This window comes from Sorex fumeus, unplaced genomic scaffold (genome assembly GCF_029834395.1).
Source record: "Sorex fumeus unplaced genomic scaffold, SorFum_2.1 ptg000065l, whole genome shotgun sequence".
NCBI lineage: Eukaryota > Metazoa > Chordata > Mammalia > Eulipotyphla > Soricidae > Sorex > Sorex fumeus.
The window spans coordinates 2492718-2517204 of record NW_026606122.1 but is presented as its reverse complement, the minus strand read 5'-3'; the positions used below and the strand labels follow the sequence as shown (position 1 = coordinate 2517204).

The window sequence follows — 24487 nt, the reverse complement described above, 5'->3', positions numbered from 1 at the left end:
TACAACAGGAAGAAATTACACTCTAAAATGTATACGCACCCAATGAGAGAACAGCTAAATATTTAAAACAACTGTTAACAGATTTTAAGGAAGACATTGCCAGCAACAAAGTAGTAGTTGCAGACTTCAACCTCGCTTTATCACCTCTAGATAGATCAAAAAGACCAAAACTCAGCAAGAAATCATTGGCTTTGAAAGAAGAAATAAAAGAAAAAGGGCTAATAAACCTATACAGGGCTTGACACACCAAAAAGAAAGAATACACATTCTTCTCCAGTGCACATGGAACATTTTACAAAACAGACCATGTGCTAGGCCAAAAAACATATCTCAATAGAATCAGGAAGATAGAAATAGTATCAGCAACCTTTTCAGACCATGATGCACTGAGGATAGAAGTGAATCACACACAGACACGGAGAAACATATCAAACACCTGGAAATTAAACAACTCAATGCTGAACAAGGAGTGGATCAGGAAGAAAGTCAAGGACGAAATCAAAAGATACTTGGAAACAAAAGATAATGAAGACATGAGGTACCAGAACTTATGGGATACAGCGAAAGCCGTATTAAGGGGAAAATTTATAGCTCTGCAAGAATTTCTCAGGACGGAAGAAAGGTTGCACATAAACAACTTGACTTCACATCTCAAGATCTTAGAAAAGGATCAACAGAAAGAGCCCAAATCAGGCAGAAGGAAAGAGATCATAAAACTTAGAGCAGAAATCAATGATATGGAAACCAAAAAAACAATCCGAAAGATCAATGAAAACAAGAGCTGGTTGTTGGAGAAAATAAACAAGATAGATAAACCACTAGCAACACTCACAAAGAAACAGAGAGAGAGAACCCTAATAAACCGAATCAGAAATGAGAAGGGGGCTATCAACAGAAACCAATGAAATTCAAAAGATCATCAGAGACAACTTTGAAAGTCTGTATGCCAAGAAACAAGAGAACCTAGAAGAAATGGATAAATTACTGGATTCCTATCATCTCCCAAAGGTGAATCAAGAATATCTAGAGTACCTTAATAGTCCTATTAACATCTAGGAAATTGAAATTCTAATCAAAAGTCTTCAAAAAACAAAAGAACAGGTCCAGATGGATTCACTAGCAAATTTTTACCAAACATTCAAAGAGGACCTACTGCCAGTTCTTCTCAAGTTTTTACAGGAAATTAAAAAAAAACAGAGACTCTTCCAAACAGTTTCTATGAAGCCCATATCTCCCTGATACCAAAAGGAAAAAAAGACACCACAAGAAATGAAATCTACAGGCCGATATCCCTGATGAACACAGGTAGGAAGATTCTCAAAAAAAAAAAAAAAACCTAGCAATTAGAATTCACTACTCATCAAAAAGATCATAAACCATGACCAAGTGGGATTCAACCCGGTGATGCAAGGATGGTTTAACACTCTGAAGTCAATGAACATAATCCATCATATCAACAAAAAGATAAAAATCATATGATCATATCAATAGATGCAGAGAAAATATTTGACAAGATTCATCACCCGTTTATGATGAAAATCCTCGCCAAAATGGGTATAGAGGGGACTTGCCTCAATATAGTTAAAGCCATCTACCACAAGCCTACAGCAAGCATCATCCTCAATGGGTAAAAAATGAGAGACTTCCTCCAAAGATCAGGGATTACACAAGGATGTCCCCTCTCTCCACTGCTGTTCAATATATTACTGGAAGTACTTGAAATAGCGATTAGGCAAGAAAAAGATGTTAATGGCATCCAGGTAGGAAAGGAAGAAATCAACCTCTCATTATTCGCAGATGATATGATAGTATACTTAGAGAACCCTAAAACCTCTACCAAGAAACTCCTAGAAACAATTCACTTGTATAGTAAAGTTGCAAGCTACAAAATCAATACGCAAATGTCTATGGCTTTCCAATATGCAAATAGTGAAAGAGCAGAAAGTGACATGAAGAAAACAATCCCGTTAAATTGTGCCCCAGAAAATCAAGAACCTAGGATTCAGCTTAACTAAGAAAGTAAAGGACCTGTACAAAGAAAACTATAAAACGCTACTTCAAGATATAAAAGAGGACATGAGGAAATGGAAAAATATCGCCAGTTCACGGATCGGGAGAATTAACATTGTCAAAATGGCAATACTTGCCAAAGCACTGTAGAAATTCAACGCGATTCCTATTACAGTACCCATGACTTTCTTCAAAGAAATGGAGCAAACACTGCGGAAATTTACATGGAACAATAAGCCCCCACGAATAGCTAAAGCAATTCTTGGGAAAAAGAAAATTGGAGAAATCAAACTCCAACTCCCCAACTTCAAACTCTACTGCAATGCAGTAATAATTAAAACATCATGGAACTGGAACAAAAAGCAGAGCTGTAGACAAATGGAACAGGGTTGAATATACTGGCATCTCCCCCCAAACATATGGTCATGTAATCTTTGATAAGGGAGCAAGTAATGTGAAGTGGAGAAGTAAAGCCTCTTTAACAAACTGTGCTGGCAAATCCGGATGGCTACATGCAAAATTAAGAAGCTTCTGCACCTCAAAAGAAACAGTGACCAAAGTACAAAGACAGTCTACAGAATGGGAAAGGATATTCGCTGAATGCACATCCGACAAGGGCTTGATATCAAGGATATACAATTTACTGTTTGAACTCCACAAGAAGAAAACGTCCAACCCCATCAAAAACTGGGGCGACGAAATCAATAGAAACTTTCTCAAATAAGAAATCGGAATGGCTACAAGGCACATGAGAAAATCCTCTACGGCATTAAAAATCAGGGAAAGGCAGAAAAAACAATAATGAAATATCATTTCACACCACAGAGACTAGCCCACATCTAAAAGAACAAAAATAACCAATGCTGGCGCGGATGTGGTGAGAAAGGGACCCTCCTTCACTGCTGGTGGGAATGCCGACTGGTTCAGCCCTTTTGGAAAACAGTATGGACTATTATCTAAAAATTAGAAATTGAGCTCCCATTTTACCCAGCAATACAACTCATAGGAATATATCCCAGAGAGGCAAAAAAGTATACTCGAAGTGACATCTGCACTTGTTTGTTCATTTCAGCACTGTTTACAATAGCCAGAATCAGGAAAAAAACTGAGTGCCCAAGAACAGACAACTGGTTAAAGAAACTTGGGTACATCTACACAATGGAGTACTATGTAGCAGTTAGAAAAGAAGTCATGAAATTTACATACAAGTAGAACTACATGGAAAGTATCATGCTAAGCTAAATGAGTCAGAAAGAAAGAGAGGGATAGACATAGAAAGATTGCATTCATCTGGGGAACATAAAGTCACAAAATAGTAGACTAACACCCAGGAGTGGCTGAGATTAGTACCAGGAATTTTGCTCCATGACTTGGAGACCAGTCACACATGCTAGGGGTAAAGGGAGCTCAGATAGAGAAGGGAGCATCAAATAAAGAGTGTTTGGAGGATCCTCCCAGGATTGGAGAAGCATGCTGAAAGTAGACTATAGACCAAACATGATTGCCACTCAATGCCTGTTTTTGAAACCACAACACCCAAGAGGAGAGAGAGAACAAAAGCGAATGCCCTGTCACAGAGGCACAGTGGGATGGGGTGTATTGGGGGTGGGAGGGATACTGGGACTTGTGGTGTTCAGAAATGGGCACTGGTGGAGGGATGGGTGTAGGATAACACTATTTTGTCCTTCCTCAGGTAGCTTAGGTTTGTCAGGTCACAACCATCTAAGAACAATGAACTTGTATTGTAAGCAATGTCCTTTCTGTGTGGACACAGGAAGACAGTTAATATTATGCTTTGTAACTTGGGAGTTGATTGACTCCGAATAATATTTACTCCTGGGCATCTGATTTCTTGACTCAGTTGCCCTTAGTTCCTAGCACCCCAAAAGCAGGGTCCCGACAAGGGACTGAATGGACCCAGGGCAAGCCGTGAGCTACCCTGGCATGGAAATGGGCCAGGTCAAAGAGCCACGATACTCAACTATAAGTTGAGGGCATGATCATGGACAAATGCTGTCATGATCCAAAAGTAAGTAACGACGAGACTAGGACCCTGCTGGAGCTAGGAAGATTAATCTGGCCTGAGGACTGCGAAATGTATAGTGAGATGTTCTCAGGAAGAACCAAACTAAATTTATATCTCTTACTGTGCTCATACAGAATGACATTGCTAGAAATATTAGAAGTAGATTTATTACAACTATTTAAGTAGATTACTAACTGAGGGAAGAACACACCCTTGTTGGAATCCCACCCTGGTGGATCTCCTAGTAATCTGAAGTAATCTCTGTAGATGAGATTTTATCCTTGAGTTAATCTCCTGGAGGAGTGGTCTTACCTCTCTTTGTTGATTCATCTGTATTCAACCCACCTTTATGTCACCGCCTTATGTGACTGCTATATAAACTAAGACGTAAGCTCGGAAAGGGAGTCAGAAGCGAGAGAGCTCGGGCTCCAGAGATCCAGAGTCAGAGCCAGAAGGAGAGAGGTTCCAAGATTGGGGCCCAGGAGAGAAGGAGGCAGAGAAAGACAGGAGTGAAGAGAATTGGAATAAACTACTATTGATATAGACCGGCCTGGCCCTTGTTTCTTCTTCCGTCTGCCCTTGGCCAACAGCCGTTCCGATCCAGGCCACACACAGCGGCTCAAGAGCACCGAACGCAGGTGGTGAGACAGTGCCATCCAGTGAGCCCGTGAACACACAACGTTCGGCGTGATAAGATTTTACTGATGGGTGTTTGATCATTGTATAATTGAAACCCAAGCACAAAAATTTTTAAGTCTACAACTGTATCTCATGGTGTCTCACTAATAAAAAAAGAAATAAAAAATGACACAAGGAAAATAAAAATGCATCCCCTGCTCATGTATTGGGAGAATTAATATTGTCAAAACAACAATACTCCCCAAAGCATTAAACAGATTCAATGTGATACCTATAATGATACACATGACATTCTTTAAAGAAATTGATCAAACACTCCTGAAATTCATATTGAACAGTCACCACCCACAAATAGCTAAAGCAATTCTTGGCAGATACGGCAAGATACGGATATGGCAGATATGGATATCATCTTCCGCAGCCTCAAATTGTACTACAAAGTGGTAATAATTCAAATAGCATAGTATTGGAACAAAGACAGATCCACAAAGCAATGGAATAGGGTTGAATATCCTTAAAAACTCCCTTAAATATATGATCATCTAATCTTTCATGGGAAGCAACAAATATAAAGTGGAGCAAGGATAGCCTCTTTAAAAAATTGTGCTGGCAAAACTGGAAAACTGCATGCAAAAATGGGCTCAGGCCTCTACCTAACACCAAGATCAAAAAGGATTAAAGACCTCAACATCAGACCAGAATCCATAAGATACATTGAAGAAAAGTTCAGCAAAACCCTCCATGACATTGAAGCTAAAGGTATCTTCAAAGATGAAATGCCACTGACCAAACAAGTGGAAGCAGAGATAAATAGATGTGACTATCTTAAACTAAGAAGGTTCTGCACCTCAAAATAAAGTGACCAGAATACAAAGACAGTTTATAGAATGGGAAAGACTATTCTTCCAATACCCTTCTGATAAGGGGTTAATATTAAGGTGATATAAGGCACTGGTTGAACTCTACAAGAAAAAATATCCAATCCCATCAGAAAATGGGGCAATAAAATGAACAGAAACTTTCTCAAAGAAGAAATTTGAATGACCAAAAGGCACATTAAAAGTACTCATCATCACTACTAATCAAAGAGATGTAGATCAAAACAACAATGAGATATCATCTCACACCACAGAGACTGGCACACACCTGAAAGAACAAAAGCAGCCGGTGTTGGTGTGGATGTGGGGAGATAGGGACTCTCCTTCACTGTTGGTTGGAATGCTAACTGGCTCAGCCTTTTTGGAAAACAATATGTATGTTTCTAAAAAAAGTAGAAATTGAGCTTCCATTTGACCTAGCAATACCACTCCTGGGATTATATCCTGGGTGCCCAAAAACACAACAAAAACACCATTTGCATCCTTATGTTCATTGCAGCACTATTTGCCATACCAGAATCCAGAAAAAAACTTGAGTGCACAAGAACAGATGAATGGATAAAGAAACAATGGCATACCTACAAAACGAAATACTATGCAGGTTTCAGGAAAATTAAGTCATGAAATTTGCCTATAAATTGATGGGACATGGGGAGTATCATCCTGGGTGAAATGAGTCAGACGGAAAAGGACAAATACATTCATTTGTGGTATACAAAATATATATAGTAGAAGAATAATATCCATGATCAGGGTAAACAGAGGTTAAGAGAACTGATCAAGGTTTGGGAACTAACCAAAAGTGTGTGAGGGGCTGAGGGTAGTTAAGATAGAGAAGAGACTGATATGACAATAATACCTGGGAATGATCATGCTGGACAAGATATGTGGGTTAAAATAGGTAAGGCATATTCTTGATAACCTTTCAGTATCAATATTACAAACCACAATGCCCAAAAGGAGTGAAAGGGAGAGAAAATGAGAGATAGAAAGAGAGAGAGAAGGAAAGCATAGGCCAAAGAGACAGGCAGGGGGTTGGGAGTGGGGATTATGGAAAGGAACTTGTGGACACTGGTGCTGGGAAATGTACACTGGTGGAGGGATGGGTTTCGGAATACTGTGTAATTGAAATCCAATCATGAACAGCTTCTTAGTGCTCTGAAATAATAAATAAAAGCAAAAATCAAAAAGTCCGATAAGTATTTAATGAAGTAATGATAAAAGCCATTTAAAATGCCATGTATGTGAAATTTTAAAAGTATTAATGTAAATAATGCAAAGGAAAATGTACTTCCACAACTCTAATAAAGCCAAATTACACTGTTACTGCCTGTGGGGATCTAATGAAATTTACAGAGTTGCATTAGGACGATTTTTGGTGTACTATGCAATTATGGTTCAGGTGTAATTCTCTGAAATAAAAACACAAACTGATTTCCAAACTGGAGAGTGGTGTATACATGAATTAAATAAGAAATTTTGGCTTATATTTTATTATAATATATTTTACATAATGGGGATTTATGACTTTATGAAGACACGACATTTTGCTTTAATATTTGTTTTAAAATAAATTTCTTTATTATTTATAAAAAATAAAAATAAGTTTTCCAGTGATATTCACCTTTAATTCATGGCAAGATGGTCTCTGCTTCTATCTTATTATCTCCTTGTTTTAAAAGTAGTTTAACTAATATAATATATAAACTATTTATCCCTGAGAGTTGTGTAAGTTCTCTATTTTCCTTACCTTATGAATTTCTCCCTGTTGTACAGTTTTTATGACATTTATCCATTCTTCCATGTCTTTCCGATTTGGTGCAGCCAAGGTAACTTTTTGTTCTGGTGTGATTACCTAAGAAAAAAGTCACATTATTAGTTGTTTTCTTCTCCACAGCTTTTACCCCTCAAAAAAGCCTATTAGCTTTCCATAGAATTATATGGATTACCAAACTTAACCCAAATTACACTGTAAGAGAAGACTGAGTCACTCATATGTGCCTAGATACCCACTCAATATAATGATGATATTAATGACAAGTAACACACTAATTCATTTCCTGTATGTTAAACACAGTTCCATCATACTTTATGTGTATAATTTATTTCAATATTCTTTTAATCTCATGAGATGGAAGTGATTATTTTCCCATATCACAACTGGAAAAAACAGGACAACAGGAGTTAAATAAACTCTACAGGGCTTCTCAGATATGAAAAAAGCTAAAATGGGATTAAATTCCACAGATTGTCATTCCATTGTACATGCTGAAATGAGATTGCCTGAAAATCCGGCTTTCTTACTTGTCTTACCCTGTCTATTTTCTTACTCTGTCTATTTAAAAGTAATAACAGGATATATTTTTACCATGATATATTTTTTAAGTTTAGGGAGAGAGTGAAACTGCAGTGAGGAACCTCAAAATACACTTTCTTTTTTTCCTTGGGCAGGAACAACTTGTTGAGAATTTCACCATTGTTTCTTTTATTTCTGTTTGGTGTAAGAACCCAGAGAAAGCTATTCAAATGGTCTATCATTGTAGGTCACTGTCAAGACTAGATATTTTACGAGACAGCAGGAGGGAACCACACGAGTGATATAACAGTATTGCTTCAGTGACCCTACTTGCCTTTGCCTCCACCCCACTGCCACAAATGATGTCAGAACTCACCACACGAACAACTAGTTTACTTTCCCTTTTGAGTGTAGTATAGAATGATTCTATGATGGAAAGAACTAGGGGCAAGGAATTGGTATTCATTTGGTTCATTGGTTCAAATCCACTTTTGTGTAGGACTGATGAACAGTGACTCTGGATTTTTTGGGGGGAGCATACCCAGAAATGCTCAGGTGTTGTTGCTCCTGGCTCAGCACTCAAGAATCATGCCTGGTATGCTTGGGGGACCAAATGGGATCACAACTGGGTGGGCCACTTGCAAGACAAACACCCTATACTCTGTGTTATCTCTCTGGTCTCAATTGTGTGTTTTATAGGGCCACACCATGTAGTAGTTGATAGTCCCATGAATGCCATGAAATGCTAGAAATCAAACACATGGCCTCAAACATGGTAGGCAGCTGATCTATCACTTGAGCCATCTTCACAGCTTTGTGTCTTTATTTTAATTTAAAGAAAGAGCAACCTAGCCCTTGGGATTTCTTTGTTGAGTGATTACAATACTCATTGCCCATAAGTTATATTTTTGAGAAACAGGTTATCAGAAACCCCAGTTTTACCCTAGCTTAGTAAGATGCATGAGATAGAAATGAGAGCAAGGTCTCTCTCCTAGAACTTCTTCTAAAGGAGAATGTAATGAATACAATTTATGGAAGCAGTGACTTGGGCTTGTAGTACTTCAGTTTGGGAAGTACCACCCTCCATCTCTCTAAAGTCGAATTTGTCTCCAGTGGTGAATTATAACTTTGAAGCTGAGCAAAAACAGTTTGGGGAGGATGTGAGTAGGAAATTCTAGGCAATATACTTGTCATTTTTCAGTGAAATTTCTAGTCTGGATTCAGTCAAATCATGAAATCTTTATGACATTTCAGCAGTCCAAAGCCCAAATACTTCCCGAGAATGTTCTCGATTTTCTTTGAGTATTTCAGCATAAGGAAGCTTTAAGTTTGAATTTATGGCCTTTTCTGCATCCTCAGAGAAAAGAATATACTGTAGCTTGATTATCCTGGTATTTTCTACAACAAAATTGTCTCTTGAGAGGCTCTCCATGATATTTTTCTACACCTTCACCAAGAAGACAGTCTTGTAATTGTTACTCTTCCCTCTCCCTAAATTGACCCAGCTTTATAATATCTCTTTCCCACTCCCATTAATAGGCATTAGAAATGTGTTCACAATAATTTTCAGCACTCATTTGCAATACTAAAGTGAATTTTCATACACATTTTGGGGTTCCCAAGATGCAATAAGTGGGTATGCAACTCTTCTCCCACATAGCTCACATCCTAGCCTATTCAGCCATTCCCATGGATACTTACAGAAAAACTGTGCCAAAGATTCCTACAGCTGCTTTCTGCCAAGGCAACTTGGGAAAGATCAATTGTTTCAAACCGTGCAAACTGGGAAGATATAAGGAGAGAGAAAATGAAACGCCCTGCTTAATATGCTAAAAGACCCTAAAAGGTAAAACATGCATACATACATACACACAGGCATTTGGGACCATTGTGATCCAACCGTTTCTTAAGCTTGAGTGCTGAGCAGTGTTTATTATCATGAGTTTAGTTGGAGTGTTATGTGACAAAGATACTAAATAAAATATAACTCTTTCCACAACTTTTTTGTGCATTTATAAGAATGCTTGCAGAGTTACAATTGTTCAAAAAGTAACTGCTTAAACTGGAAAATATAGTGGTGATCTAGCTAGGCACGTAGTATGTAGCACTATAGCACTGTCCCCCCGTTGTTCATCGATTTGCCCAAGCAGGCACCAGTAACGTCTCCATTGTGAGACTTGTTATTATTGTGTTTGACATATCGAATATGCCACGGAGAGCTTGCCAGGTGCTGCCGTGTGGGCGGGATACTCTCGGTAGCTTGCCGGGCCCTCCAAGAGGGGCGGAGCAATCAAACTTGGATCAGCAGGTTTGGCGGCATGCAAGGCAAACGCCCTACCTACTGTGCTATCGCTCCAGCCCAGGTACGTAATATAGGAGTTATTTTATCAATGAACGCCCTTTGTTGCTAGTACCATCCAGTTTGAGACTTGTATACACTGGCTGTATATATCTTGTATACATCTGGTATACACTGGCTTCACAATTATGTAAATGCAAACTGTGTAATTGTACAGCATCCTATGTTCAAAAGAGTTCTGCACTTGATTCAGGCTCTGAATTAATTCTAAACTTTTAAATTATTTTATCTTCTAAGTTTCATTTTGTAAGTCAAGTTCAGTGTAACACTGGATTGTTCACATGAGCAGAGGAGATATGCATAATATGTCTGTTGACCCATGTCTTGCCACTTTGATTGCATTTATTTTGTTAATGATAATAGAATTTCAGTAGGCCTGTGATATGTGAAAGTTTAGGGATGGAATATCAAGAGATCATCTTACTCCAGTTGAAGAAAAATAAATAAATACATGATTTTCTTTCAAAAAAAACACATCACATACATGAATGAACAGGCACGGGAGCTTTTGAAACAAGAACTTGATCAAAGTAAGAAAAAAGGTCAATGACATTATAAAAAGTGAATGAAAATCAATGCCTAGTGTTCTCTTCTACTCATGCATTAGCCAAAAAGTTATGCTGGAAATGATGAAAAAATGGACAGGGAAATATAGGACAGCCCATAGTGCATTTTCATTCCCCTCAACATTAGAGAGTCCTGGTTAATGAATAAACATAAATATGTGAAACAGAAGAAGTTGGGCAAATTTTGTTCAGTTTTCTGCATGGGCAAAAACTGTTAATGATTATATGAGATACTAAATATAAGGTGTTTGTTTAATTAGGTGCTTCTTATGAGATCAAAATGTTTGCTTTTAAATTTGATACTATTAATAACTAAAATGGGTTTTTTTGTTAGTTTGTTGGAGACAAAATCCACAGGTTTCTCAGGGTTTATTTCTGACTCAGTACTCAGGGATAACTCTTGTTGCAGATTCAGGGACTGTATATGGTGCTGGGGATTGAATCCAGGTCAGTCGCATGCAGGGCAAGTACACTACCAAGTCTACTATTGCTACTATTGCTTTGGCCCCTATAGTTATCTGTTTTACTGAGAATTATATTAAATAGAAAATATTTCATGGAAACAATTGTTGTACCTTTTAGAATTATTAATAGTATTTTTGTCTTTGTAATAATAGGTCCCAGACTTTCGTAGCTGTTAGAAAAGATGAAGTCATGAAATTTACATACAAGTGGTACTACATGGAAAGTATCATGTTAAGCTAAATGAGTCAGAAAGAGCAGGATAGACACAGAAAGATTGCATTCATCTGGGGAACATAAAGCAACAAAATGAGAGACTAACACCCAGGAGTGGCTGAGATTAATACCAGGAATTTTGCTCCATGACTTGGAGGCCAGCCACACATGCTAGGGGAAAAGGAAGCTCAGATAGAGAAGAGAGCACCAAATAAAGGGTGTTGTGAGGATCCTCCCAGGGTGGGAGAAGCATGCTGAAAGTAGACTATAGACCAAACATGATTGACACTCAATGCCTCTCTTGCAAAACACAGGACCCAAAAGAAGAGAGAGAGAACAAAAGGGAACGCTCTGTCACAGAGGCAGGGTGGGCTGGGGGGATGGGGGGTGGGAGGGATGCTGGGACCCGTGGTGGTGGAGGATGGGCGCTGGTGGAGGGATGGGTACTTGATCATTGTATAACTGAAACCCAAGCACAAAAATTTGTAAGTCTATAACTGTACCTCATGGTGTCTCATTAATAAAAAAATAAATAAAAAAGAAAAGATAAAGTTGAAATAAAAAATAATAATAGGTCCCAGACTTTCATTTTTCACTAGACTCTATAAATTATGTAATTGGTTCTGTGCATAACTAATTGAGAAATATACAAATGGAAAAGTGAAGAGAGAGCAAAGAGCTCCTCATTTGACCCAGAAGGACAAGTTGAAGGAAGAATAAATTTTTACCTTGATATTTGCTAACTTTTCTTTTCCTATTGGCTAATTAACTGACACAAATATCTCCTGCACCAACCGTTAATTCAATTGACAAGATTTCATGTATAGACTATGCATTCTATATATCATCTTACCGAAGGATGGTGCGCAAAGTACAGGTTTTGTCCTCGTACTAGAAAGTATCTAACTTTCCATCTCTGGAAAGAATTGCAGCTCTTCATCAGAGGTCCTTCTTTCAATATTCTCTGAAATATGGAATCATAGATTTGAGTTATTAGATAAGTGTTCAAGATCATACTATTTGTTCTCTCATTTTACAAGATCAGATATGCAGCAGGTTCCATTTCTATCATGACCTGAGAAAGGATCCAAAGAGCAGGCAAGAAGAACACAAAGAAGTTAATTTGAATATTGGTTAAACTTGGATAAGACGTTCATAATGATAATGACTCTCAATTTCTTAGGAAAGCCCAAGAGCTATGAAGAACATATGTACTTTTGGTGGGAGTGGGAAGAAGTTACACAAACACATAGGTACAAAAGCAATCCTAAAAATAAAAATGTGGTAGGGAAAAAGGCTTAGTTCATTAAAGGCAGTTATGCCAGAAGTATCCAAGTCTGGGTGTCATATCATATACAACCTTAATGTCAGGTTTTTTTAAGAATATTCCTTTTAGAATACAAGTTGAATTAGGTTCCTTCCCCACCTACCTACAAGACTTGAGTAGTTTACTCACACTTTAAGAGTTGAACCCCAAACCCTTATCACCATGGTCTTCAAGGGATTGATGATCTGAAAAGAAAGCTGAAAGGGTGCCGGAAAGTAACCACCTTCTAACTACTTTCTTTATATGTCTCAAGGTCTCATAACTAAACAGGCTGACTTTAATAAAGCATAGAAGCTATTACTACTATCGAGTAAGTTCTCAGTTGCACTATTATGCCTCAAACTAACATGCAAAACTACAATTTGGGAGTAGTATTTTCACTCATCAGGACAAAACCAAATCCATTCTGAATAGATAAAGAACCAGACTTATCAAATTTATTATTCATTCTATCAATGCTTAAAATTCACCATTGATGTTTGTAGGAGTTTTATTGAGGTTTTAAATGTTAATATTTTAAAGCAAATATTACATATTGAAAATACAAGTTTCCTATTTTTCCTATTTTTTAAACCTCAGAATGTCTGATAACATTATTACATGATAACATTCTGCTAGAACTCCAGCTGCTTCCTTTAGTTGGTACAACTGACTTCACCAAGTATCGACTTGTAGCTCCAATCTAAACAATCTTTTTCCATTCCCAAACCCCCTCAACAAACTTTTAGGCAAAAAAAGCTTACAATTTCTGAAGTATCTATACATGACACTTTCTACACATGACAAAGTGAGAGAGGTGACTATTACTAACATTATAGAAATGTGAGTGTAGTTTGTGTGTGAGGAACCTCTATCATGAAATGTATCTTACCAAGTTTGGAGTAGATAAACATTTATGTGATTATGTATGTAGGGAAAAGCATTAGAAATGCATTTGAGTCATAAATACTTGTTCTGTCCATATCATCAATTTTGAATTTCTATGAATATCTAAATCTGGGATAGGTAAAGTTCCCCTAGTCTTTTTCTTTTAAATTTTGTGTCCATTGGAGAAACTTAACTGCCAAGAAATAATTGTTTCTAAATTTCCAACCCCCCTGTATTTGTTGGGAGGATCCTCCCAGGATGGGAGAAGCATGCTGAAAGTAGACTATAGACCAAACATAATTGCTACTCAATGCCTCTTTTGCAAATCACAACACCCAAAAGGAGAGAGGGAGAGCAAAAGAGAATGCCCTGCCACACAGGCAGGGTGGGATGGGGAGGATGGGGGGTGGGAGGGATACTGGGACCCTTGGTGGTGGGAAATGGGCACTAGTGGAGGGATGGGTATTCGATCATTGTATAACTGAAACCCAAGCACAAAAATGTGTAAGTCTACAACTGTACTTCATGGTGTTTCACTAATAAAAATTAAAAAATAAAAAAAACTAATTTTAGACCCAAAAGCCAGTTTGAACAAGCAAAAGCTAAAAATCATCTCAAGTTAATAAATTATGTACATGCAAACAAACCTTTGCCTACTTGTTTATACTAAATACCAAGAATTCCAGACAACAATCAGAAGGGGAAAAAACAAACAATGCCTGAAAAGGGAGACTTGGAGGAAGAGCCCTTGCTTATCTCATAAGATATACAAGATTTTCTAGTTCCTGATATCTTGCACAAAACATCTCTTCATTGGCTCCTCACCACAACCATGTTACCTCTGATTGCTATTCAATAAATCTAAGAGTTGAACATTTCCTTTTGCTTTGCTAGAGGACCCTCAATTATAAAATGAGATGGACTCTCCTTGCTAGTTCTCAGATGACAAGAAAACATGAAGTACCTGTTGGTTTGTGCACCACAGAGTTAACACATCTGCAAGTATTTCTCTGAAAGACATGACCATCTATAGCAAAGAGTTAAAAGACATTCTGCAAAAAGGTCAATTGCAGCAGTAAAACTGTTAATGAACCTCCCTTAATGAGGCAAGTGGCGAATGAGTGAAACTGGACTACTACACTTTTTCAAAGTGATTATCCAGGTAAGAATCGCCTATGTCAAAAATATTGAACACAAGTATTAAGAATGTAGAGAAGGGGATTGTGAGAGCACAGTAGGTAAGGTGCTTTCTTTGTATGCATCCACACCAGGTTCACTCCCTAGAATCCTATATGGTTCCCTGAGTAATGCCAGGAATAATTCATGAGTGCAGAGCCAGGAACAACCCCCAAGCATCGTCAGGTATAATTCAAATAGTAAACACACACACACACACACACACAGAGAGAGAGAGAGAGAGAGAGAGAGAGAGAGAGAGAGAGAGAGAGAACAGGAACTGTAGCTCTAGTATGTTGTTGGAGGGAATAAAATTGGTACAGCCTCTCTAGAAAATGGCATGAAGAATCCTTAAAAATATATAAAAATGGTGCTCACTTTGGTAGCACATATACTAAAATTGGAATGATACAGAGAAGATTAGCATGGCCCCTGCGCAAGGATGACATGCAAATTCGTGAGGCATTCCACAATATGGGTGTCATATCATATAAAGCCTTAAATATGGGTTTGTTCTCCCTTTTCAGGCATTGTTTCTATACTGGAGATTTTGGTGGAAAATGGGCACTGGTGAAGGGGCAGGTATTTCATCATTGTATGACCGAGACTTAAACCCAAAAGCTTGTAACTGCTCTCATGGTGATTCAATAAGTAAATTTATAAAAAAGAAAAAAGTAAGGTGAAGTTCATGCCCAATTCAATCAGCCTAATCAATGGCTGAATAAATAGCAATACTCCTACATTTAATATATATATATATATATATATATATATATATGTAGAGAGAGAGAGAGAGACTCCACATTAATACCATGCTTGGCATTTATCTGAAGTATGTGAAAACCAGTAGTAAATCTAAATGAATATGAATAAATAAAGAAACTATGAAATATTTACTAAATGGAGTGTTACTCTGAAATTACACAGATGATGTTATATTTTGGGGGACAAAATAAATGGGACTTGAAGTGATTATACTGGGAAAAATAAGTAAGGAAATGAAAGTCTACATCTGGGTAATTTCACTCATAGGTGGAGTACAAATAGGTTAAAAGAAATTGCCAAGATGAAACAAGAAAAGTTAGACTCGGTGCAAACTGATGCTTACCAGAGGGAAAGGAGACAGGAGTGGGAGTAATAGGTAGAAGGATAGAAGGGTCTTTTTGGTAGTGGGATGTCATTTGAACTTTGGTGGTAGTTGTGTTATTTCATTCATAAATAAAGCTTTAAAATTTAAATTTATAGTATTTTAACCAATGATAAATTAACTGTAAAACCAAATTGAAAGTTACTGATGAGTAATAAGAATCTCTCTGTCACACACACAGCACTGTTGTAAAAGAGAAAGATATTTAATTTACTTATACTCTATAAAATATATTCTGAAATTCAGTTTCATTGAATAATTTGCCTATGCCTTTTTATTTCTAAGAAAATTTGAAATTTTCTGTCTAAAATAAGAATTTCTCTTTGTCAATTTAGTTATTTTGAAGTATGTTGAACTTTTATTCAAAAGAATACCTCTCATGCCATTTTAAAAAGAAGCGAGGGACTAAATAGATAATTCAAAGGACTGTATTTTAAGCTTTGCATGTGTGAATAGTGGGTTTGATCCCTGGAAACACATGGTTCTTTATTTATTGCCAGGTATGAGGGTGTAGCAAGGGTGGGAGGCAGTGTGCAATAAGATTTTATATGTGATAGTGTTGGTGGCTGCTTTTACAGCCATACTGCCATTCATAAAATAGTGTACACCTATAATACTCTTGGTGCAAACCTCCAAGATTCTTGTGGCAATGTTTATGACTCTAAGGATAGGACTCTAAGCTAGGATGGGACATAATATTTTTGTACATACTGAATTGCCACGTAACCCATTTGATACTTGTTAAAGCAGAACATACTGCAAAGAGACCTCTGTATTCTTTCTGCTATTTCTAGTATCAAAACACAAATAACACCTCAATCTCTGTTATCTATCAAGGATGGCTGTTATGCAGTGGGAATAAATATGGTACTGAGTTTAAGCACCAAAAAGATCAGTTGGTTTTATTCATATCTAAGAATGCAGAATTTATCAAGGCAGAAGCAATTCAGGTCCCGAGTTTAGTGTTCATGCAGTGTCTTTGCCTAAACATTGGGAGTCCTTTCAGAAAAAGCTAGATCTTTGGAAACTCTGCTCCAGTTGCCTTTTGTATCTTTCTTGATTACCTAATTCTCCAATCCATAATTTCCATAAATTCTTTCACCTTGTTACAAGTAATCTATTGTTTATGATGCTATACAAACCAGAGTAATCAATTGACAATAGTGATGGCAACTCCTTCTCCATATTTATAAATTATTTTCTATAAAATATTTCAATGGGGTCTGTATCACAGCTTAATTTCCTATATAACAAACTTCTGCTGCTTAAGTGGGAGAAGGCAAGCTTAGCTTCTGCTGGTACTTCAACTTTCTCCTTTCCAAAATCATCTAAACAACTATCAAGTAATTTTCTTTTCTGTGGCTCAGTGGGTTTTCAATGAATTATTTGCTGGATAAGTCTTTTACCCTTTCCAAGCAAAATGAACTCCCAATACATAGACAAACTGAATTGTACCTTCCCCCCAAAAAAGTAGGTAGGCATCATGACATGAATTGTATTCTACCTGTTATAAGTTAAGTACTATGCTGTTCTTAGGAGGGAGACTGGATCAAACTGGAGCATGAGAGGTTATCACTCCTCAAGTGAGAACTAGATTCGTACATAGAGCATAAACCAAGAATTCTGCTTTTGTTGATGATTTATTCAGTTCCCATGTTTTATACATATATTTTCTTTACTTCGGGGGTGGGGAGATGCAAAGAAAGACATTTCCTGACAAGCCTACCAAAATTGATTCAGAGCAACAATATTTGATTTGGTTAAAATGTAACTATGGTGCTTTAGGCTTTAAGAAAGGATAATCCAGTTGCTTCAGCAAAAGCTTTACCTTCATTCCCAAGGATCCTATTTATTTGGCAAGAGTCAGACAGACAGACTGGGTCAAAAACTTATGAGCCATGTTACCTAGAACAAATCTCTTAAGCTCTCTGAGCCTCAATTTCCTCACCTGTTGAATAAGGATAATTCAAAGAGTATGTACTTTCCACCTCCATTAGCATGGTTTTTTTTGACACTTGTAGATTGTAGAGACAGTGACTTGTGTACTGCCCCACATACTCCATTGACTACAGCTTTCCTCCCTGGTACCAGCAGACCTGGATAACTAAGGACAGCAGCAATATATGTAAATGGCCTTAGTTTTTGTATGGCTTTCAGAGGTAGAATCAGGTGAACTTGTGAGCAGGATGAGACTTTTTGTAAATACTCATGTGTAACTTGGCTCTAAGAGAAGCTGAGCCTTTGTATGTTCATGTGCACAAGAACTATAGCTGCAAATCTCTCACACTGCTTTCTGTGCTAAGGAAATGGCTCATCCATGTCCTTACACTCTATTAATGAAATAAAAGAAGTTGAAAATGAAGCCATAGTAATTTTAGTAGGAAAAAGTTTAATGATTCCTCCCATAATATTCAAGTTATTTTATGTACATGCACAAACATATATGCAAATATCCTATGTTCACATAAATCATAGCAGTTTATGACCGATGTTCTGGTTATTGCTTTCTTCACTTAATACACATAGAGTGCTTTTAACATACTGTGCCTTGTCATTTATTTTGTTTTCATCCTCCACAATTGTATAGCATACTGCCTATGGAATTAATATTATTTATTTATTTATTTATTTATGTCCCCAATTGGTGGATAGTGGTTTGAAATCTTATCCAATTACAAACAATCATACAATGTCTCTCTATGTATACAAGTCATTTTGAACATATCTGAGTCCATTGATAAGATAAAATTCACGGATTGGTCCTTTAAAACAAGTCCATTGGAACCATAAACATCTTTTCAAATCTCTCTCTCTTTTTCATAGGAAGGATAAATTCTGCTATTGATTGGGGGATTGGAGGAGGTGAGTGATTTAGATGCCAGATGATAACAAAGTGAAAAAGCAGTAAACTGTCTCTTGTAATTGCCCTGGGACTAGCAGCTAGGAAGAGGGAAAAGTTTGGCTAAGTCCTTCTAGACTTAGGTTTGAATACTGTTTTGCTCCATTTAAATGTGGAGACCTAAACAATTCACTCTATGGGGAACCACTGATAAGTGGGTTCATAGTGGGAATATAAGCATGGTTCACTGTAGTTCACAGTCTGTGCTTTTGTTAAAAAAACCCACAAAAATCCTGACTTTTAATTTCTAGAATTAATCTGGAATAATAATAAGAAATATAATTTTCTACTATATTTGGGATAAGAAAAATGAGACCTCAAAAAGGCTTCTACTTATTCAAGTGAAAGAGAAAATTGGTGGGAACTAGAACTGGGATTCAAACCATCAATTTGAAAGGTGTGTGAGTTGTCATTTATTTCCATACTGGTTATCGAGACCCAAAACTGCTGACATAGAGTTTGTTGTGTATTGGCAGGGCCTCTTGGAATCTGCACATAGGATTTCTGTTTCTGATGCACCAGTAGAATACCATGGAAAGAGATGGAGAGTATCAGGAAATGACTTAATTTCATGAATGGTATTTTGATGAATAACTGCATCCAAGATCTGGAAGTTGAGAAAAATGACTTATGGAAAGGTCCTACAGAAGATTGGCTTTGCTCTTCAAATGCAGAAAAAACTAGGCATGTCAACTGTGGAGAGTAAAATTGTTTTTAAATGCTAGAAGAACCAAGATATTGGGGAAAAACTTGAGTTAGACAAATGGTGCCAGTAGACATTTAGTAGAAGAACCCAATTGCTAGAGTAACAGTTGCTGCTGCCTATAAAATGAAGTTCTGTGGTCACAAGAAAATTTGGTCTAAAAGATCTTCAGCATAACTAATGTTTTAGAAGCCAGTACACAAATTATCTTATGGGTAAAGCAATTGGAGAACAATCTTTCTTGTTCACAAATGCTTCCTATTTACTCTTACATTTCATTAAGTCTTCAAAGCAAGTCCTGTGAAGGAGATTGAGGATAGGAGATTTTAAGATATGAAATCCAAGCCACAATGAATATCAGAGCTAGGATTCAAGTCTAGGTATCTTTGACTCTACTGTTTGATCCCCCAAATTTAAACATCTACACAAAAATAGTGATTGTGATTTGGTTTGGTAGTTATAGTATCTAACTTTGGGATCACTACCACCTACTACTTTCTTCCCCTAAGAACCAATATGGCACTTAGCAGGAAAAGTCATAAACCAATAGTATATGCAATTATCCTCCTAGTTCAGCTGAAGGAAAGGTGTTGAAATTTATATGGACTGGAAATAATTTCAAAAGTCAGGAAGTAAAACAATCATAATACTTTGTAGAGGTGTCTGAAATGTTGTAATCCCAATTTTTGCAAATCTTGATACCTGGCAACAACATGGTGCAACATGTCTAAACACGGGGTTCCTAAGCCTGGGAACTCTAGCATTTAGAGAGATTTCTTAATGCTTACAAATTAAAGCCAAAAGAAAATCAGAAAATATATAGTTTATTTGGCTAAATCTCATTCCAAGAGCAAAGTGTTAAACATTTGATTGGTTATTTCTGTGCTTTAGGTATTAAAACGCTTTAGGCATTTAGGCATTGATTCATTCAATTGCCTAACAACCTGAATCGGATGATTACACTTGAATAGATTTGGCTCACTGCCGGCAGTTTCTATCTACGTTTTCTATGCAACAACATCCAATTATGATGAAGGAGAAATTGAGAAGTTCAACATGGAGCTGGAGAAGTTCTATAAAGAAGACCACACCTTCTACAAGATCATTATCGGTGATTGTAATGACAAGATAAGACTGAGAAGATCAGCTGAAGAACTCCACCTTCGGATCCATGGCCTAGAATGGAATGAACAGGGCGAGAGACTGAGTTCATCATGTCGACCAAGAATGTCCATGGTAACTCACAGTTCCAGAAGGCCAAATATAAAACGTTGGACATGGGAGTCTCCCCATAAACAGTTCCACAATGAAATTGACCACATCACATTCAATCGACGGTTTTGCCAGACTGATGTTGCTGTAGTCCCAAAATTCCAAATGGGATCGGACCACCATCTCCTTCATGCAAATTATACTTCACAGAGCAAGGAGAAAGTGCTGTAAAGTTTAAGAATAGAACTCCCAGAACGACCACCAACTGGGAGCTCTTTGGCACTATTGCTGCAACATGGGAAGACGCCATCATTGACAACATTGATGAGGAATACGACCAACTGGTTCAGCCCCTCCATGATTGTGCGAGGAATGCCAAGAGAGAGATAGCCACAAATAAAAGCCTGTCTTCGAAAACTCTTGACCTTATTCGCCATTGTGGCTTGGCGAATGCCTCAGGCAACCAAAAGCGAATGTCTGAGCTTGCAAAGCAGTGCAGAGAAGTGATAAAGGACGATCTCAATAAGAGAAGAGCAGGGCTGGAGAGATAGCACAGCGGGTAAGGCGTTTGCCTTGCACGCGGCAGACCCGGGTTCAATTCCCAGCATCCCATATGGTCCCCTGAGCACCGCCAGGAGTAACTCCTGAGTGCAGAGCCAGGAATAACCCCTGTGCATTGCCAGGTGTGACCCAAAAAGCAAAAAAAAAAAGAGAGAGAAGAGCAGCAGTGCTGCTAGATGCAGCAGAAGCTGGGAAAAGCATTCAAAATGCCCGCTTGTCCTTCGCCAACTATAAGACCAAGATGACTGCCCTCTGACGTCCTGATGGATCTATCACATCTTCCAGAAGGGCAAAGGAGAAAATTATCCATGATTTCTACTCATATCTCTTTGATAGCCACGTCTACCTGCCCACATACCAAATTCTGCAAGATGGATATGTCATTCCCAACATTCTCTCTTCCTCCCCCAAACCCAGCTGTGCTGATCTTCTCCCAAACAAAGGTCAGTTCATCTGCCGGTACTCGAACACGGGACTTGGATCTCTCCCTGCAAACACCCCAGGCGTCCTCTCGAGCCTCTGCCTCTTCCTCGTCGTCCCCCAAGCTGTGCTGATTTTCCCCAAAACCAGCTGTGCTGATCTTCTCCCAAAACCAGGATGGTTCAACTGCAGGTACTCGAACCACGGACTTGAAATTCTCCCTGCAAGCCCCCTAGGCATCTTCTCGGACGCTGGGAGAAAATCAGCCCTGAGCCTCTGCCTCTTCCTCTTTGTCCCCCAAGTTGTGCTGGTTTTCTCCCCTACCCAGTCTTTACTCCCCCCCCCACACACACACGAGGTACCTGTGGGGGCGTGGCTTGTTCAGAAGTGGCCATGGCTTCTGTAGAAGTGGGCATAAAATTAGGCAGGCCAACACTCACGCCGCCGCAGGCAGTTTACCCATACCAAGGAACCTAGTCCCCATACCGACACACCAACATGAAGAAACAACGCAAATCCCCACCACATGGGGAAGACAATGAAAAGAATCCAGAAACCTCTGTAGATACTGCTCACCTAAGGGAACTCTCTGACAAAGAATTCAGATATGAAGTCATGAAGATGTTCAATCAACTCAATGAAACAGTCAGACAGATATCCAGTAACATGACAGAAAATATCGACAAATTGCTGGAAGAAATGAGAGCAGAAATGTCACGAATAAAAGATTCCGTAGATGAAATAAAAAACTCAGTCTGCCCTCAAGAGTAGACTGACCACAGCCGAAGAATGAATCAATGAGCTGGAAGATCAGCTGCACCAAGCCAAAAGGAAACAACAAACAGTGGCAAGGAACCTCAAAATAGCTCTAGAGAGAATCAGAGTCCTAGGTGATGATTCCAAGAGGAACAACATTAGAATGACTGGAGTACCAGAAGCTCAGGGAAACAATCACAATGAAAAAAAAACAACAGTTAAACAAATCATTGCTGAAAAATTCCCAGAGATCGACAATTCAGCCATTCAGGTTCAAGGAGCCCAAAGGGTGCCAGCTAAAAGAGACCCTAACAAAACCACTCCAAGGCATATCATAGTTAGAATGATCGATGCCGTCGATAGAGACACAATACTGCAAGCAGCAAGGTCAAAGAAGGAAATCACATACAAAAGAGCACCCCTTAGATTCACCGCAGTCCGATCAGAGGAATCCTTCCAAGCACAAAGGCAACAGCAGGATATAGTAAAAAAAAAACTCAGTGAAATGAATGCTTCACCAGGAATACTCTATTTCCCCAAACACTTAAAGAGAACCTGTTGCCAGTTCTTCTCAAGCTTTTCCAGGAAATTTAAAAAAACAGAAATTCTCCCAAACAGTTTCTATGAAGCCCATATCTCTCTAATACCAAAAGGAAACAAAGCACCACAAGAAAAGAAAACTACAGGCCGATATCCCCGATGAACATGGATGCGAAGATTCTCAACAAAATAGTAGCAAATAGAATTCAACAACTTATCAAAAAGACTATACACCATGACCAACTGGGATTCATCCCGGGGATGCAAGGATGGTTTAACATTCAGAAATCAATCAACATAATCCATCATATCAATAAAAAATATAAAAATCATATGATCATATCAATCGATGCAGAGAAAGTATTTGACAAGACCCAGCATGCGCTTATGATGAAAACCCTCACCAAAATGGGGATAGAGGGGACTTTCCTCAATATAGTTAAAGCCATCTACCACAAGCCTACCGCAAGCATCATCCTCAATAGGGAAAAACTGAGAGTCCTCCCCCTAAGATCAGGGACGAGACAAGGATGCCCACTCTCTGCACTACTGTTCAATATAGTACTGGAAGTACTTGCAATAGCGATTAGGCAAGAAACTGGTATTAAGTGCATCTCCTCATCTTCTGACTTCCTCTACAAGGCTATTTTCACTGTATCTCCATTTCATCTTTGTCTTATGGAGTTTCACATAATTTTAATTGGTAATCTTTTGCCAAGGTCAACTGTACCCTTCCTGATAATTTTCCTGACTTTTTTCAATGTAAAACGGTATATGTAAAGCAAAATATAGTAGCCATATTTGTGATTAGTGAAGGCAATACCATGCCAAACCCAAAGAGAAATTCTTCTCAGACTTTTATGGCTTCCAGATAGGAAAATTATCATGACCAGTAACTACTGTACAAAATAATTTTACTGGGAAAGATTGAGAGTATTGTTAATGTTGCCTTCCAGTCCCAGGGGCCACTTCCCACAGCTTGTTTAAATGCTTTACACTAATACGGACTTTTCATAATTTTGGACTTTCATTTTCATCCATATGAAACACATTCTAGATATGCATCTCTTTCCAACTTCTCCCTGCAAGCAATCACCTTGTTAAACTTCCCCACTTCCCAGTCAGGCTATTTTTAAGGGAGTAAGACTAATCAACTCCTAAATAGCTACTAACTACAGTAATCAAATTCTAACACCGACTGACCAGGGTTTAGAAAGAATGAAGCTGACTGTTACTATCTGGATTTTTTGATACTCAAATCATTAGAAATTACTTAGAATGAGCCACTGGAAAGTATAAGTAATTGCACTCAGGGAAGGGAAAGCAAGACAATGAAAGATCAGTGGTATTTTATTTTATTTATTTATTATTAATTTTTATTAGTGAAACACCATGAGGTTCAGTTTTAGACTTACAAATTTTTGTGC

At 38.0% G+C, this 24487-nt stretch overlaps 1 protein-coding gene and 1 non-coding gene across 2 annotated transcripts in view; one reads left to right on the top strand and one right to left on the bottom strand.

Annotated features, from left to right (window-relative positions):
- Positions 1 to 24487, bottom strand: part of DGKK (diacylglycerol kinase kappa) — a 252654-nt gene that overhangs the window by 182233 nt on the left and 45934 nt on the right. The window contains exons 3-6 of the mRNA XM_056128612.1: positions 14611 to 14673; positions 12306 to 12416; positions 9551 to 9631; positions 7304 to 7408 (exon numbers count right to left, since the gene is read on the bottom strand). Of these exons, the coding sequence (XP_055984587.1) occupies positions 7304 to 7408; positions 9551 to 9631; positions 12306 to 12416; positions 14611 to 14673 (360 nt within the window). The remainder of the gene's footprint in view (positions 1 to 7303; positions 7409 to 9550; positions 9632 to 12305; positions 12417 to 14610; positions 14674 to 24487) is intronic.
- Positions 15193 to 15299, top strand: LOC130036778 (U6 spliceosomal RNA). Its single transcript, XR_008794445.1, has one exon. It is a non-coding gene; the product is annotated as a U6 spliceosomal RNA (small nuclear RNA).